We start from the raw sequence: 17215 nt of genomic DNA on the forward strand, positions 1-17215 counted from the left end.
TAGAGGGGGCGCCTGTCCTACCCACCGACTTGGCACTTCTGCTCGCCAGCCAAGTGTTGGCAGTGAGCAGCTCTCAAGGGATCACATGTGTGTGCTCGGAGATACAGCGACTGAGCTTTCAGCTGCCATCTTGTGCATTCTTTAAGAGAAAAAAAAAAAAAAAAAAAAAAGGACACTTTATTCCGTGTAATGCGTGGAGAGATAATGAGAAAATGGACCCCAGGGCACAGACAGGTAAATGGCACCCCCACCCCTCCTATAGGGACACGTCTCTTTGTACTCGTTTTGCCTCTCTTTTGGGTCATTTTGCATCTCTCCGTGGTCATGTGTGTCTTTTAACTGAGCAGTGTGACTATCAAACAAGAAATGTCGACAAGCTCCTCGTACAGAGGCTCTGGTCCGAGGGCCCCCTGATCTCTCGGGCCTGTGCCACCAATCCATGGTGTTATGTTTTTTCTGCATGTGTGTATGTTTTTTTTTTTAAAGTTAATTTTGTTTGTGTGAAATCGTTCAATTTCCGGGAATAATTCATCAACAATCTATATTTAGAATGTATAAATCTATAAATAAGGACGAAATAGAAGGAAATTGGCTGAATTGTAGACAAAATTTTGCTGCAAGACATTCTACTGTTGGTAGACGAGGTACGTCAGGCAATGAAGACAGCGATTGCAAATAAAATCAGTGCCAGATTTATTCCTGTTGGTTGTTTGCAACCCTGATGACTGCCGGGAAAATCCTGCCAAATGTTCAAATGTAAATAAGAAGCTCAACTATTCTATTCTTAATCAATACAGTGGCAGTACACGCTGAACTTCACCGTGGATTAGTTTATGATCTTATTGAAGATTTTGGATATTGTTTAAAATCTCAGTCTGCAAAGTGACCAGTCACTAGAGCTGAAGATAAATGTGGTGGACTCAAATAAAGCATTTCTGTGTAAAATAAAAAGTATAAAGAAAATTAGAGACTAAAGGATAAAGTCTCATATATCTTTCCTCGTTTAAAAGGCCAGAGCCTTAAATCTTACAGACTGCAGTGCCTGAGTAAGTACTTTGCTGCAGTCCACCTCAGGGTGAAATCGATGATCACATCTGTCGAAAAACAAAGCGCTCTGATTTGACACACAGCAGGCGGCTGCATGAACTCACCTTGAACAGCAGCGAGACCTTCAGGGGCTCCTCTGCGTCGCTGCCTCCACGTTGAACTTTGATGTGAATCTGCGAGGCTCGGGCTCCGCAGACAAGCGTGACCCCCCCCCCCCAATATGCACTTTCATGCACGCTTTCATCCAAAACACCTAACATACCGCGAGCGCCTCAGTTGTCAGCCTGGGTGGACCCGACTGGAATGAAACAGGGCTTGTGGAGCTGTTACTGTCTCTGTTGCCATCACCTCCAGCTTTAGCTACCTTTATCTCCAGAATGCTGCATGCCTTCTTTCTCCTTCGGCCTCCTGTTCGAGCATGTGTAAATATGCAGGTGTGTGAGTGTTGCTGGGGTGATTTCTGATGTCGTGATAGAGATGATATATTAGTTTTGTTCTAGAAACCACTTTTCCACGATTGGAGGCGATACGGTATCTGCCCTCCATTGCTTTGTCGGGTTCAAAAAGTTTAATTTTGATCCTGAATAGTGCAGCATATGTACTTGGACTCCAGCAGACCTAAGAAATACACATACATTTCGATGAAACTGCGGCGGTCAAATAGTTTAATCCAAGAGACACAGGGATGTGAGCATGTTTATGTCAAATCTCATTGAAAATTTCAGCAACTCGGTAGTTCACGTAATGAGGAAAATTTGGGGCATTTTTCTGTGTTGCTGCCGGGACTTTGTTTAATATCAAATAGTAAAACTAGAAAACTAGAAAGCCATCAGAGAATACATTCACAGTAGGCTGCACAATCCTCTAAATTTGCGACTTTAATAATAGAATTTCTTTGAATGTATTTAATTTGCATCAAGAAATGAGTCTAAATCAACATACTTTTTTTTTTTTTTTCTCAGTGTTAAGAAGTGCTTCAAAATGTCCTGAATCCAGATCCAAACCAAAAGAAAAAACAAATCACATGTTCTCGAGCCATGGCCCTAATGTTCCAACAGATTTCACTGAAATCTTTTTAACTAGTTATTGAAACAGCCTTGAGATAGTAGCAACACACAGCCCATCATACACCGCTACGGCTTCTCTGTTCAATTCCAACGGTCATATTCCCGACCTGCACTGGTTTGCTGCAAAGGTGGGACACACAAACCAAGCGTGAGAAACAATTTGAACCCATATTTCTACAAGAAATACAGCCTTCCGCCGTCCCCGGTAGCCTGGTGGGTAAGGCGTACACCATATAACACTGACGTCCTTGGTTTGATTACAGTCTGGGACCTTTGTTGCATGTCCTGTATTTCCTGTCTGTCTCTCACACTGTCACTGCGCAAAAAAAACTTACCCTCACCAAAAAAAAAAAAAAGATTAAAAAAGAATGTGATTTACATATATTCAAAACTACTGCATGTAATTTCAAGTAATAAGGTTGATGAACCCTGCACAGTGACAATAGAAATTATGTTTATACGTTAGAAGTTCTTTTTTTTCCCAGTTCTGCTTCGGTGACAAACTTAATTGCTCTCTGGATTATGTATTAAAGACGTCCTCCACAACAGCAGTAGTGACAGTGGTAACATACTCCAAAGTGTATGTAGCCCAGGAGCCCATATAGCCACTAAATCAAAAAAAAAAAAAAAAAATGTACAGTTGATCAATTTGCAAATAAAAAGTTGGTCATAAGTGATGCACCGGCAGATGGGACCAATAAAACAGGTGAAATGAAACCTTAAAAATGATTAAAGTCAGATGTCATTCAAAAGTTTCACAGCTGTGGACACAGAAGACCCTCTAAATCCTCCGTATGAAATGACCTTTCTCTTCCAAAGAATTGAGAAGTGAATCTGTTCCAGATGTGGAGCAAACATCATCACTGCAAATACTGCCCCAGCTGTGTCTCCAGTTTTTGAGATTGTGTGTGTGTAGGTTTCTCTGTGTACATATATATATATATATATATATATTTGGTTTAAGTGCAAGACCACTCCTTTAGTTTGACAATGGGTGGAAAAATCGGGGGAAGCCAAGAACAAATTAAATAGAACTTAACTTCCCTCATGGTAATCAAGAACATTCAGACACACACACACACATATGTACACAGAGAAAGGCTTTTTTTTTATACTGCTGAGACGCTGTAAAACACACACTTACGTTTGCTAATAAAATACGCTCCCGCTGCCACACTGAACGCCAGAAGTGAGTAGTGGGCGTCAGAGGCTGAAGTGTTTTTCAACAAGCTGCAGAGCCTGAGAGAAAAAAAACTGCCTTTAAGGCTTTGCCTCAAGAAACATAAGGAACCACGTGTGTCTGTACGTGCTGTACGCACACACACACACACACGCGCTTTCATGTACACACCTTACATAATCTTTGCACACATCTTAATCTGTGTTTGAACCCTCCTGTTTACGTTGCCATGGTTACAAGACCAACACCTCTCCTGGACGTTGGAAGGGCTGGAAGCAGCGGACACACCTTCCTTTGATTCCGCGGGTGAAGGCGCTGCAGCCAGTTCACCTCACTCCTGATGGATGTTTTGACAAGTTCTTCTCTTTCCAAGAGCCAATGGGCTGCACTTCTGTGTGAAACGTCAGGAAATCATGAAAAATGGCGCATGGTGCATGTGGCCTGATTACAGCCCTCAGGTAGACGGTGGAACACGCCTGTACTTGTGTTTTCACACGTTGCTTGGGTGCAAACCCATTTTATTTTGTGAAGTTTACTGCATATTATCTGTTACAGGGGGACTTTTTAGCTTGCAATTAAAATAATTCCACATTCATTATATCATTATATTTCTATATTTATAAAGTGTATAAAGAAGACATTAAACAAAAAATAGTAAAATACATAAGTACAGTTGGAGATAACTAAGAATATAAAACAGGCCTACATGAATTAAAATAAATTAGAAACACATTTGCGAAACATAAAATACAAGATTACAAATGAGGAAAGTAAAGAAACCTTTCAAAGAAGCAATACAAAATGCATTTTAAAACATGAGATTCTTTCCTCTTTGCTCATTTTCATGCTTTTTATCTGTATGGGTATGATTTTTTTTTCATGTGCACCCGATAATTCCCAAAATGCTGCTTTGCAGCAAAGGTAAATGTGAACTTTAATTTTATATGCCTGCAAAAAACTGTTGGTCATGAATGTACTAAAAAAAATTAAGAACATTTTTGTGAATCTTGAAATCGTTATAAAATGTTTGTTTTTTTTAAAGTGCTTCATAGAAAAAGGTTAAAAACAAGAATTGATAAATAAATAAAACATGAAATGCAAAGATACATTACAACAAAAGTGGATAATAGTAGTTAACACAGTATTAAAAGTGGGGGAATTTTTAGATTACATTCAACAAAGTTTTAAAAAGTGAAGTGTAAGCTATCTGGACTTGGTGTCATAATTTTTGATTCTTGAACTAGACTGCAAGACAATCTAAAAAGCCAGAAGGGGATTTTAGGCTGCAGTGCAGCTAGTTGAAGAAGTCTGCAATGAAGCCAAATATGGTCATGACAATGTTTAAATCAGCTCTCACTCTTTGTTGTGACCGGAGGTACAGAAGTAGTCCCTCGGCCTGTGTTTAAGTTAAAACTTCTTGAGACGAAAAGTTGCTTCCGTCTGCTTTGTCTGTCCGCCGGAGAGATGCAGCAGAGTTTCATCCCCCAAACGATTTTAATGGATTTTTACGGCTCAGTATTAACGACGATAATCTAGTCCCAATTTCGCTGAGTGAGCAGGTAACTGCGGCGTCTGTATTTGACAGGACGCAGGACTGCCACAGGAGGTTTTGGCAGAGACTGAACTATGACCTCAGGTTTATGAAACAGACAGTTTAGCAACTCCAACACCCACTGATTAAAGAGTTTTCAAGCCCCAAAATGCTGCCATTTTGAAATGGGGATCGAAAATAGCTTATACTCTCATTATTTTGCCAGTTGAAGTCATCTTGGCATCAAGCTCCTCAGTTACAGCCACACAAACAGATCTGTTTTTGTCCTGACTCATTTAAGTCAATACATCTCCTTAATATGATGTGAACGGCCCGAATCTCGGCAAAAGCATCTGCTCCTGTCCCATGTGATGCTGACAGTGGACAAAGTATGTGGGATTGCACTAAGGGCAGAGTGTTCTCAGCGAGCATTTTATTCCGTGTTGTTGTTGTGCGATAAGACCAAAACATAGCAACAGCTGGGCTGCGTTCAGCCGCAAAGGGGGTCAAGAGGGCGGCACGGAGAAGTCTTCTCTGGTGTGACAGGATTATGTGATAGAAACATGCTGTGCTCATGCGTAGCCAAATATTAAATAACACTACTGTCCCATGTTTGAGGGGCCGAGCTGAGCGCTGTTGTCGTGCTGCCATGGTGACAGTAACCATGCACAGGGAAATGTTTACAGAATGTTTAGCATATCACAAAGCAGGCACATAGGGTGACTGGGCCAGATGAATCAAGTGTGTGTGTGTGTGTGTGTGTGTGTGTGTGTGTGTGTGTGTGTGTGTGTGTGTGTTGGCATTGCAAGACTGAATACATTCTTAGCTGACAGAGTTTGGTATTTTTTAGTTGTCAGTTGCTCTAATTGGGAAAATGTGTACGGTGGAATTAGCACTGTCTAACAATGCCGCATTTCCTACTGAAATACACATTATTATAACTACATTACATTACAGTAACATTACGTGCTGTAATAAGCTCCAGATGTTGTTTTGTATAAACCAAACACAAGGCAACTCCTCACTTGGTAACAGCGTAACCTAATCACACTGAACACGGCTGAAGTGGACTGACTTCTTTCCCGATAAGATTTCAAAATACCAGCACCTGCCTGCACGCATTATAACACGTACAAATGCAGGCTACGACTGATATTTGGCCACCCTGAATGCATCTAGGTTGTAGAGGGGTTACGAGCAGTTTGTGAAGATAAACCAGCAAACTCAGGAGGCAAACAACTCAGCTGCCGGTGCGTTGGCTAGCTGTGTGGTTGAGATGAGACCGTGTGCGTCCAAAATCGTCCCAAAACCCCTGATTAAAGTCATTTATACGGTGCTTTTGCAAAATTAGAGGATGAAAAGTTGGTTGAAATCTTACTTGCAAAACATAAATTTGTAGTTTTTTTAGATCACAGTATCTGGCTGTTGGGTGGTTGGTCGGTTTGTCTGTTGCTATTGGATGGACAGACATAAATGCGCAGACATTCATGGTCCCCGGGGGATGAATTTGTGACTTGACTCGAGTGCCACCAGCAGGTCAAAATTTTTATACTTTCAGCTAAATTTTTCAACATCTACTCGATGGACTAGTATTGCAATTGGTAGACACATATAGTTTCCAGATGACGTACGCTACCGAGTTGTCCTTTCGTGCGGTCCATGAGGTTCAAGTTGAACTTTTAACATCCACTACCCGTATACGAATATCAGGGGTTCCGTTAGTGGCAGTAATTCTCCGGCTGAGTGTCATTAAAACGAGCACAGAAGAAGAGGATGCAACGAGAGGACGTAATGAAAAGAGCAGCGGTCAAACCTCAAAGGCGAAAAACAATATTGAAAACATGATGGAAAAATTGTCATTTATGTTTATTAATTTGAGGAAGGTTACAGACTTGCACAAGGTTCCTGGTTTGTACGCTCAAGCCTCCAGTGCAGTTCTGTCTTTTACTATTTTTGTATTTCATCCTGTATATACAGTATGATGCAATTCCGCCCATGTGCTATACGACCGTACTGTCACACTTCCCTGTAAGCTGGTGACATGGTTTCACTTTGTTACTTGCAATATCTGCACCGCATTTTACGCACTGAATTACTCTGATTTCTCTAAATCCCTGTGGTAATTCAAACAGATGGGAACATGCGCGCCGATAATCAGCATCGGCAGCTCGGTCTCCCCTACAGCACAGCGGTGATGACATTTTAGATCCTGCATCCCCGCTGGCCGCCCAGAGATCAAACGCCCATCACAGCATCGTGAGGTGGCTGTCTCCGTAATTACAACGGTGATGTAGTGGGAAATAGAGGAAGGCAGGTCAACTATAATACACTGCAGCTGAGGACCAAAACGAAGAGGATACAGTGGGATCTGCTGCAGCTCTGGGGTTGGACAAGGTGCTGATTAAAATCCTGAGGCGTTCTTGTTTAATATTGGCAAGGAAAGTGAAAGCCTCGGTTTTGGCAAATTGCCCCCAGGCTATTTTCCGTGCTACCCCCCCCCGCTGACCAGCCATAGGATGACCTTCTGGCCCCTAAAATCCCAGCAGAAATCACTCATATCCAAGATATGTGAACAACTCGCGGCGTTTGACGGTCATTCTGTTGCCAGAACTGGAACTGCTTGTGAGCAGGAGGCTGGGGTAGATTTCACAGATCGGTGGTGGGGTGAAGCTGCGTTACTGCATGCGTTCAAGTGGACCTTGTGCAAGGCTGCAAACTTATACAGTTCAGGGTATTACACAGGGTTCACTTTTCAAAATCTCAGCCATCTGAAATCTGTCCAAATATTACAGACCAACGTGACTCCTGTCACATGCATGTCACATTGGTCTGCACTATTTGGACAGTTGTGTCTTCTGTCCCAGACCCCATCAATTCTGGAGCGATTATCTTACGATCTTGACAAAGGGTCTGGGACTCGATAGGGAGATGGGCCCCTCTATAGCGAAACGTTTGGGTCTCTGTTGATTCCGCCCAAATTAATTTTTCACAGTCAGATGTATTAGACTTTACTTCCCTTTTGGCAAGACGGCGTATTTCGCTTCCATGAAAAATCTCTTATTTTTTTGTATTTTTAATGTTATTTATTTAATTTTCCACTTTGTAATCTTTGTTAATGTTTTATACACTTGAAATACTCAAACACGCTATAATTGTTCTTGTGTTCCTGTCGTCGAGGCCATCTTTGAAGCCCCTGAGGATGCTCCTGCCATAGCATAAATGGGACATGATTGTAAATCTACACTTCCGTGTTCATTTTTGTATCCCCAATAGAAATGCCCCCAGTGTAGCTGCCGATTAACAGCAAGAGAGGAGCGACTGTCCTGAGCGGCTCCCTGGTGTTCATACGTGGGCGAGTGTAAACAACGAGACAACTCTTTGTTTCATTTCCCTGACATCTGTCTCATGGCAGAATTTACTGAATATCGGTTGCCTATTGTATTATTATTTTTTTTTTTAAATCAAGCGGAGGACAGGTACCAGTGTCGATCCCCAGATAATCACCCATAACAAAGCCACTCTAAACCAATATACTGAACACCGTACAGTATATTAAATTATAATAGCTGGGACTTTCTTTATAGTTACTCATCTATACTACACATCTGTTCTTGTACTTTTTCTGCTACAACATTTCAAGTGCCCTGCTTGGGATCAATAAAGCTCACCTTATCTTATCTCTATGCTGCTCTTCATTTATAGCTCGTGTATCTGCACATGGGAATTTCCTCCTTCAGCAGAAGTAACTTGCTGACTCTTAATATCTGTTCACTGCACAAAAAAAACTCCTAAAGATTTAATCCAACATAGTAGGTGTGATGCATTAATTTGGTTCTTTTGCTCAGGGTTTTCTGATCGTGTCCCAGTTGAGGGGATGAAATCATCCCCCAAACACTGCACATCATAAGCTTTATTGCCATATATCCCAGTGTAATGTGTATACTACTCTTCTTGTTCAGTGACCCTTTGTTAGCTGGGGAAGCAGTTATATGCCGCCAGGTTTAATTTCAAGCTATGATACACTCCTGCATAATGCTTTCAAGAAGAATAAAAAAAACGGGAAATTTGGTAAATGTAATTACATGACGTGTTGCAAAACGATCACGGGTAATGTGAACCAAATGTAGACAGTAGTAAAGTTGGTTTAAAATCTAAATGTTACCGGAATATTCTTTTAAATAAGGTTTGAGAAACTTTGCAACATCAGGATCAGTTTCATCAGTTACCTGCCGTGCTCTCCTACCATGTTCGATTGCCATCATTACAGTTAAAAGGAGCATCTTGCGCATCCTGTCCCTATCGTGTTACTTATATAGGTGCCAAGAACATACAGTTGGCTGTAGTCCTATGAGACTTTGGGTGTCATCGCGTGTAATTACAGAGTCATTTGACTGCAATTACGTGCGGTGACATCACTAAGCTCTCCGAGCACTATAATTGGTTGCGGATAGGCAACCGGGCTCTCATTTCACACCGAACTTAAAAGGAGCATTTTAATGGCAGCCTGTGTACCATGGCCGTGATGAAATGTTAGTCCCTGAGCAGCGAGGCAGCGTGCAGAAGCTTATCAACGGTTGCTCACACAAAAGAAAAATTGCCTGGGATTTTCACAGACAGCACTCGCATGAGGCTAAAGACACATGCGCATTTCAAACAGTACCCAGAGACATTGCCTGTGGGAAATAGGTCGTCTCTTGTAGAGTTTGTCTTGATGCGTATATATTTCAGGTCAGGGGACTCCAGGAAGCATAACCACGCTCTGTCTAGTGTCCTGTTTAAAATGGTACAAGTGGGTTTGATTGGAAGGGAGATGACAAGGCGGGAGGGCACATGGAGAACAGGTCTGGGAGGAGTTTAGATACCTGCTGGAAACTCGCTGGCAGCCACGTGAGATCTGTTCAAGCTTTGCCGTCTATAGGGGAGGTCCGCACACACACACAGACACACACACACACACCCACACACACACAAAGAAATATATGGATAATATCCACATTCATGCATAGTCTCCTGTGCACACACCAATACTCTGCACAGATATTCCAGGATTCACATGCAAGTAATGGGGTAATATTGTGTCTTTACAGGTTAAGACTGATGAAATTTCTATGCATCATTTTAACTTTTAATGAAATTCTTATGTTTCTAACAAGTGCTATGAAAATACCAAAAACAGAAAGGAACTGATCCCGATTGACAAGTCTTGCTTGTGTATCTAACGTCTGATATGGCTTATTCCTCTGTGCTACGTCGCTCCCACCGCTGTCCAAAATCTACTAAAAACATGTCTGTGAGTCACACTGTTGCATCGGTGACATGATCCTCCATTACCATGAACACCGTCAGTGGTAAGTAGGTTTAAGTGCTGAATTCCAGAAGCCGTGTAGGGAAGTTGGAAAATATTGACAGACTGACTGACGCATTGTTGGTTTTGGTCTTTTCATGAGACTTGTTGACTTAAAAAAAAAAAAAAAAAAAAAAAAAATACAACAATGACAGCCTTATCCTTTTAAGCGCAGTGAAAAAATGGTGAATTTAAATACAGGATATTTTAGCCACCATTTACACAAGGTGTAAGCAAATGAAAGGAGTAAGTCCTAAACCACATAGGCTGTTTGTCCCTACCCTCTGATACGACCCATAGGAGCGTTTTTCCTGAATTAGCGCCCCTAGGGCGGCAGGAGATATGCCACAGATAAAATGTTCAAAAAATCCCTGCTGAAAAATAAATAACTCACCCCTTTATGTTGTGACAATGCCATGGTCTGGTGTAGGTTTGGGTACAAAAAAAAAAAAACACTCGGTTAGGGATAGATCGTGGAAAAGACCATGGCTTGGGTTGACATAAGTATTTCGTTAGGGACTCGTTGTCCATGTTGGCTTATATTAATGTCTTAAATTGGCCTAAGATTGTAAAATAGATGTTTTTCTTCCCTCTAGAAAAGATTAATTTCAATATGTGCATATTTAACCTCAAAATGTTTGGCCTGCAATTCTAATTGCTTTTAGTAAATAAGTTTTGCTCCAGCCACATAAGAATTCACCTCTAAATCATTATTGCTTTGGAGGATATAGTGTGTGACTGGAAGGCCAAAGGTTACCCCAATACAACTGCATACTTTACTGCAGACACGCCAAAGCACAGACACCAACACAAACATGCGAGCAAAGTGACGCAGCGATAGCACACACACAAACGTGTTTAACTACATTTCACCAATACAAATACTGTATGTGCTCACACACACACACACACACAAAGATCAAACACTCAGCCAGTCAGGTGAGGAAGAGCCGCCAGCAGGGGTCATCATCATCATCACCATGGTAACACGCAACACACTGATGCAACCGAGCATGATGTCATTAAATAAATCTGTCGTCCACGGCCTCCAGGTGTTTCTGTACCCACGGGAATTGTGGGGGATTTTTGTGCTTTGGTATTGAGTAGAAATCTGGTGCCGCTCTGAAATGCTGAACATCGAGACAAAGGGAAGGATTTCTCCAAAAGGTTTATTGTTTGAAAATACACGAATAGAACTTCATTGAAGCATGTCTGCTTTCACAGTGCATACATGTCACAACAAAGGAGTGTACACCGATTAGCCACAACATGAAAACCAGTTACCAGTTTTAACGTTGTGGCTGATTCGTGTATATATTTATATGTGTATATTTTTTCAGCCACAACATTAAAACCTGTAACTCGGCCACCGTGGCTGATCGGTGTTTTACATGCCCTTTTACGTGCCCTTTGGGGAGAGACAGCAGAGGTAGTCGACTGGAGTTCAGAGCAGAGTAGACATGGCGCATCCTGGCCACACAAACTTTCATAACATTATGCATGTTGACATGAACTGCAATATTCCAATATTAACCATAAGAAGAAAAAAACTCTGAATAAGAACTGGGTAATAATGGTAAATTAAAGCCCTTTCTGATGATATAAGTGAGGAGATAGCTGAAGAAAATATTAATGGCCATATTAAGTATTCCAATTTTAACTGCTTCATTATGGACTGCTTCATTTGATACCTCTTCTACCTTAAAGCTCCTGAAAACCTGGTCTGAAAGTATTTCTCGATCAGATTAAATATTTGTTTGCATTTGGAGGAAAAAAAAAAAACATGCTTACTTATTATTTATTGAAGGTTTAACACTCAGCTAATCCGCTTTATCACGACTATGCGGATGTGTGTTTGATCGGATTTGACCGACAGAGCCCTGGAAAATATAAGCAAACAACCCCACAGCTGGCATCAGACTTACATTCAAATACTGCTAAAAGTCTGATGCCGTACCTGGTGCACAGAAATGCATGTCATCACCTTTTTTTTTCTAACTGAGTAATGCTTCAAATATATACTAAATACTCCAAATGGATCCATCCTGTGAAATAATCTTCTGTTTATGTAGGACCATTTGCTGAGAGTAAGAAACCGAAAATTGGTTTTCAGGGCATTGATGCTAACTTGAGCTCTTTGCCTGGATAATTGACATTTTTGACCGGATGATGGCGCTAAATGAAAGGTCAGGGGTCCCCCTGGGGACCATGAATGTCTACACAAAACCTCACAACAATCCACCCAATAGTTGTCAAGATACTTCACTCTGAACCACAAACGTCAACCTCATGGTGGCGCCAGAGGCAAGAGTCATTGGGATTCATCATCTGGGAACCATGAATGTCCGTGCACACTTTCATTGCAGTGCATCCAATGGTTTTTGAGTTATTACTGTCCGGATCAAATTGGTGGACCGACTGACCAACCACGTAGGAAAGGACGCAGCTAGCATGGCTAAAAAGACAGCATGTTGCGATGCGACACACCGAGGTCATCCTCGGTGTGTCGTGAGACAATGCTACCGTATGTAGCATTATAGAAGCTATACAGGATTGGGGTGGTTTCCTAAGAACCCATGTAATCAGCTTGTTTGAGATATCACCCACGAGACCGCGAGACACAGAGGTTAGTGCCGTCATTATGTGTGATTCATCTTCAACTTTCTGTCAAGGTAAGAATATGAACAGAGCTGTAGTGTGTGTGTGTGTGTGTGTGTGTGTGTGTGTGTGTGTTTGTGTGTGTGTATGTATGTATATATATATATACATATAAATATATATATATCTCACCTCACAGTTTGGGCTACAGCTGAGCCCATTTAAGAGCATGTTGATGTCATCTGAACATGAAAGAAAGACAGAGAGCCCACCGCTCCCCTATTTCTACCAAGCAAGAACACAATGTCCCTTAAAATGTGCGATAGTAACACCGATGAATGTACAGCGGAGCAACAGGAGCAGATTTACAGTACACGAAACGCTCTCCTAAAGATTCAACATCTAACCTTACACACGGCACACTGTACATACATCTGTACCATTAGACCATGACGCAAAAGCCAATCCGAGGGGTTTAACGTCATTTAAATTCATCTATCCTTTTTACTGGACACATAAACGATCCATTAGCAGCACTGCAACACATAGCATCATGGTTACAAGAGAGAGGGAACATTCATAACACATCTAAACGCAACACATGCTGGTATATGTGTTTAGGTCTACAACTGAACTGGGTCAAACATCTGCCAATATAAAAATATTCAGAGTTATTAAGCATGCGTCCACAGGAATGTAAACATTTCTAAATCTTTATTAGATTGGAACAACATGTGATGCTGGACTGTGTCTGTGTACCGTGGCCTTTTCAACACTGAGGGGTTCTCAGTTTTGGAGAGATAGTTTTGACGTTTTGGGAAATTCGCTTTCCAGCAGAGAGTTAGATGAGAAGATCAATACCACTCTCATGTCTTTACGATAAATATGAAGCTAAAGCCAGCAATTCACGTTAAAACGTGCTGATACACAGATTTTGTTACCTTTTGGCAGACTAGCCGTTAACCCATGTTTCCAGTCTTTGTACAAACTTTCATATTTAGTGTACAGACATGAAAATGATATCGATCTTCTTTATAGGCGCATTTTCTGAAATGTGGAACCATTTCTTTAAAAGGCAGGATGTATGCGGTCGAGTCAGAGAACTCACTGGTTTTTAGAAATCAAAGTGTGTTGTTATCATGGAGAAGAGCAGAATGAAAAGAAATTAAATTATTTATAATCAACGTAATACAGTCATACTTCTTTTCTGCTAATTAGGTATACTTTCTTCTTCTTCTTATCCTCTCCAGTCTTATAATTATTATGTTAACATGTTGTTTTATGTTCGTTTATACAAAATGAAAAAACAGAAAAATTAAAAATCTCACTTCTGACAGGAAAAATACCCCACAACCCAAAGATTGGCCTACTCTTTTGAAAACAAAAGAATGTTTTTGTGTTGTATTAAAAAAAAATCCATTAATACAATGTCACAGTGCCCTATAGAGTTATTTTTAAATGTAGCCTTCCTCATTTCTGTTTACTTGCACACGAAAGGAGGGAAAATCGAGCTCAGTTCTTCGCTTCCCACCGGGTCTAAACTGACAGTGACTCCAATCATCAGCGACGATCTAACTACTGCTTCATCCTCATTTCTGGATTTCGCTTGGAATTTTTTCCTTCCCTTTCCCCGCAGTGCAGACAACGCAACAACCCAAAGGCACATCTCCATGACATGACGTTGATGTGAGACGAATCTATCCAACTGCCTCCACTCTGTCCAGCAAAGTGGAGAATAATCTCAAAAAAAAAAAAAAAATGATACAGTACCAATACTTTCCCTCCACCAACCTCAAACCCCACTTTTTTTTTTTCTCCCACGGGAGATGCAGGCACAGAACGCAAGTTATGGAGAACACCATCAACCTGAAGTGAGGACGGCGATGGCTGCGCCCCCCTTCACGACAGTTTGCATTTGAGCACCTCTCGAGCACCGAGATGAGACGCGTTTACCACTTCCTGTCGCAGGACACGAACAAAGATACAATAAGCAAGAAAATAGAGAAAGATATTGTAGCCGCAGAGGTTAGAATTTCCTGGACAACATGAAGACATTAGCACTTTAAAAAACCTATTCTGGGTTCCCACGACATATTGCAACAAGAATCCTCCTCTCACTTTCTCTGCGTGTAAAGCAACAAGAAAAAAAAAAAAGTGTTCACATTCTCTTGTGCTTCACACTTTTTTTTAAGTTTACATATAGTTTACACACATTGTCACTATAATGTAAATGTAAGGTAAACAAACAAACACTGTTCAGACAAAAACCAATGTCCTACAGTATATTCACCACTATTTTTTCCTCTTTCCTTTTCCAAAATGGACTGCTCAGGCCTCACCTATTTTGAAATAAAACGTATCAGAGTATCTCTCTAAGCATTAAGACTAAGGGCAAAAACACAAACAAAAAAAAGTGACCCTGAGTTGGTACATGGCCAATTCTGGGAGTGAAAAGTTTCAACGAGCTGCAAATAGAAGTGAAACAGACTGTAAGACTAGACACGACCCTCATTAACATTTGCTATTTGACAAATATTCTCATATTGTGCATGTGCATAGTCTGTCTTGTGTACTTCTACATGCAGCAGTTTCACCCACATTAGAACAGGCCAAAGCAACTGTTGCAGGATCAGGCAGCTGGCTGAGGACCACATAAGTGTGTCTGTGAGTGTGCCCCTCCCCTCCCCTCCCCCCCGCAGTACATCCACATACAAGAGGCCCGGGTGAGTCTTTGTCTCCTGGGCTTCACCGGACGGCTCCATCCACCCGCACTGAAGGATGTTCTCCGGGACGTGGCTGTCACATCCTCAGCTTTAAGATGACCGTGGCCAGGATGAGGAAGAAAGTGTTCCAGCCCAGGGTGACCGCGAAGCCTCGCCACACCATCATCTTAGACAGACCCCAGCCTGGCGGAGCGTCACACGTTTAAATACACAACGGAAACATAAAGGAGAAACGTGGACACAATGCATGGCAGAAATTAGCCCAGTGTACATTGACATTTTACATATTTATACCGAGTGTTTCACTGTGCGCTCACAGCAATGGAAGCAGTGAGGGTCAAGGAGCCCCCCCCCTGGTTTTTACCTCACAGGCAAAATAAAGGCTGCTCTATCTCACTGTGCTTATGGAGGTTGTTGGGGCTGTGGGCAGCCGGATAGGACGACTACAGGCAGCACTCAGGCCTTCAAAAACTTAAGTAAACAAAATGAATGCGGTCAGTGTTTTTACTTACAGCTCATCTACTCTTAAAAACAAGCATCATAAATACGCCAGTAAAAGACACCGCAGTGCTCTTTATTGTTAGACTGAGGTAGAGATGCAACATCATTTATCTGTCAATCAAACTAAACATGCTTTTAAGTAGGGTTAGATCATTAATAATAAAGATAGTAACATAGTATTATGGCAAGCAGAGTAACTCTATTTAATTTTTGGCTGAAGAACCTCCGACTTCATTATGCTGTTTAATTAATATTAATATTTAATTAAATTATTGTGTTTGTGTACTTTTACTGTCTCTATTTACATTTTACTGTGACTTGCTTTGCTCTATTGTTAATGCAAGCCCTGTTTTGGCATCTTGACATTTTATGCACAAATGTAAAGTATTACGCAGTAATAGATCATTCACAAAAGCCCAAAGTCCGGACTTGACCTTGGAAACAGCGGACGAGAAAAACAATCTGACCGCCCTGTGAGTGGAAGCTCTAGAACAGCCAGTAAATGTAAGTAACTTGAGATGAATAGCGCGTTTCAAGAGCAGAGCCCCACAAAATTAACTCTGAACCTCAGCTTTTAAGCCAATATGGACGAAAAAGTCCTTAAAGTCTCCTGGAACATAATTTCCTGACCAAGGTCAAGTGACATGATCAAGAGCTCCAGAACAGCCAATAAATGGACCCTGCGGTGGGACTGTTTTCCTAATTCATGTACATGTACTCTACACGAGCGGCGTCTTCTGTATAATCAAAACGGCAAAAAGCCAACAATTTCTCATTAAGCTGAGCCGCTATAGCTCAAGCACACGAAGTCCAGGTTTATTACTATCTGGACATCGTATTATCTGGTTATCTGGAAGCTTACTGAGGAAAAACATGGACGTGACATATGGGGTGGGACTCTAAAGTGCAAGTGAGTCCAAACAGTGAATGTTGCAGGGTGAAGTTTTAAAATTTAAAAAAAGTTTCAGTTCTTCCCCCAAACTGAATGCTGACGCCACTGACTTCTCACCTCTACAATAAGGTTTTTTAAACAGGAAACCGCGTTCCTCTGACTTCCTGTGCTTGGCGTGTGTCGCGTGACACGGAGGGAGCTCGGGCTGTTGTCGCGTCTTGTTGTTCAGAGACCACTATACCTTCCACTCCAGGGAAGCCGAGTTGCGCGGGATCCAGGGCTGATTAATGATTTAGACGACCGGCTGGTGGGCTGGCTGTGTTGTGCATGAC

At 41.5% G+C, this 17215-nt stretch overlaps 1 protein-coding gene across 1 annotated transcript in view; it reads right to left on the reverse strand.

The window, feature by feature from the left end:
* Window positions 1-15474: 15474 nt before the first annotated feature.
* abch1 (ATP-binding cassette, sub-family H, member 1) overlaps window positions 15475-17215 on the reverse strand; it is a 32260-nt gene continuing 30519 nt past the window's right edge. Inside the window, exon 20 of the mRNA XM_040139157.1 lies at window positions 15475-15673. Coding sequence (XP_039995091.1) covers window positions 15567-15673 — 107 coding nt within the window. The 3' untranslated portion in view covers window positions 15475-15566. The remainder of the gene's footprint in view (window positions 15674-17215) is intronic.

This window comes from Xiphias gladius, chromosome 11, assembly GCF_016859285.1.
Source record: "Xiphias gladius isolate SHS-SW01 ecotype Sanya breed wild chromosome 11, ASM1685928v1, whole genome shotgun sequence".
Classification (NCBI taxonomy): domain Eukaryota; kingdom Metazoa; phylum Chordata; class Actinopteri; order Istiophoriformes; family Xiphiidae; genus Xiphias; species Xiphias gladius.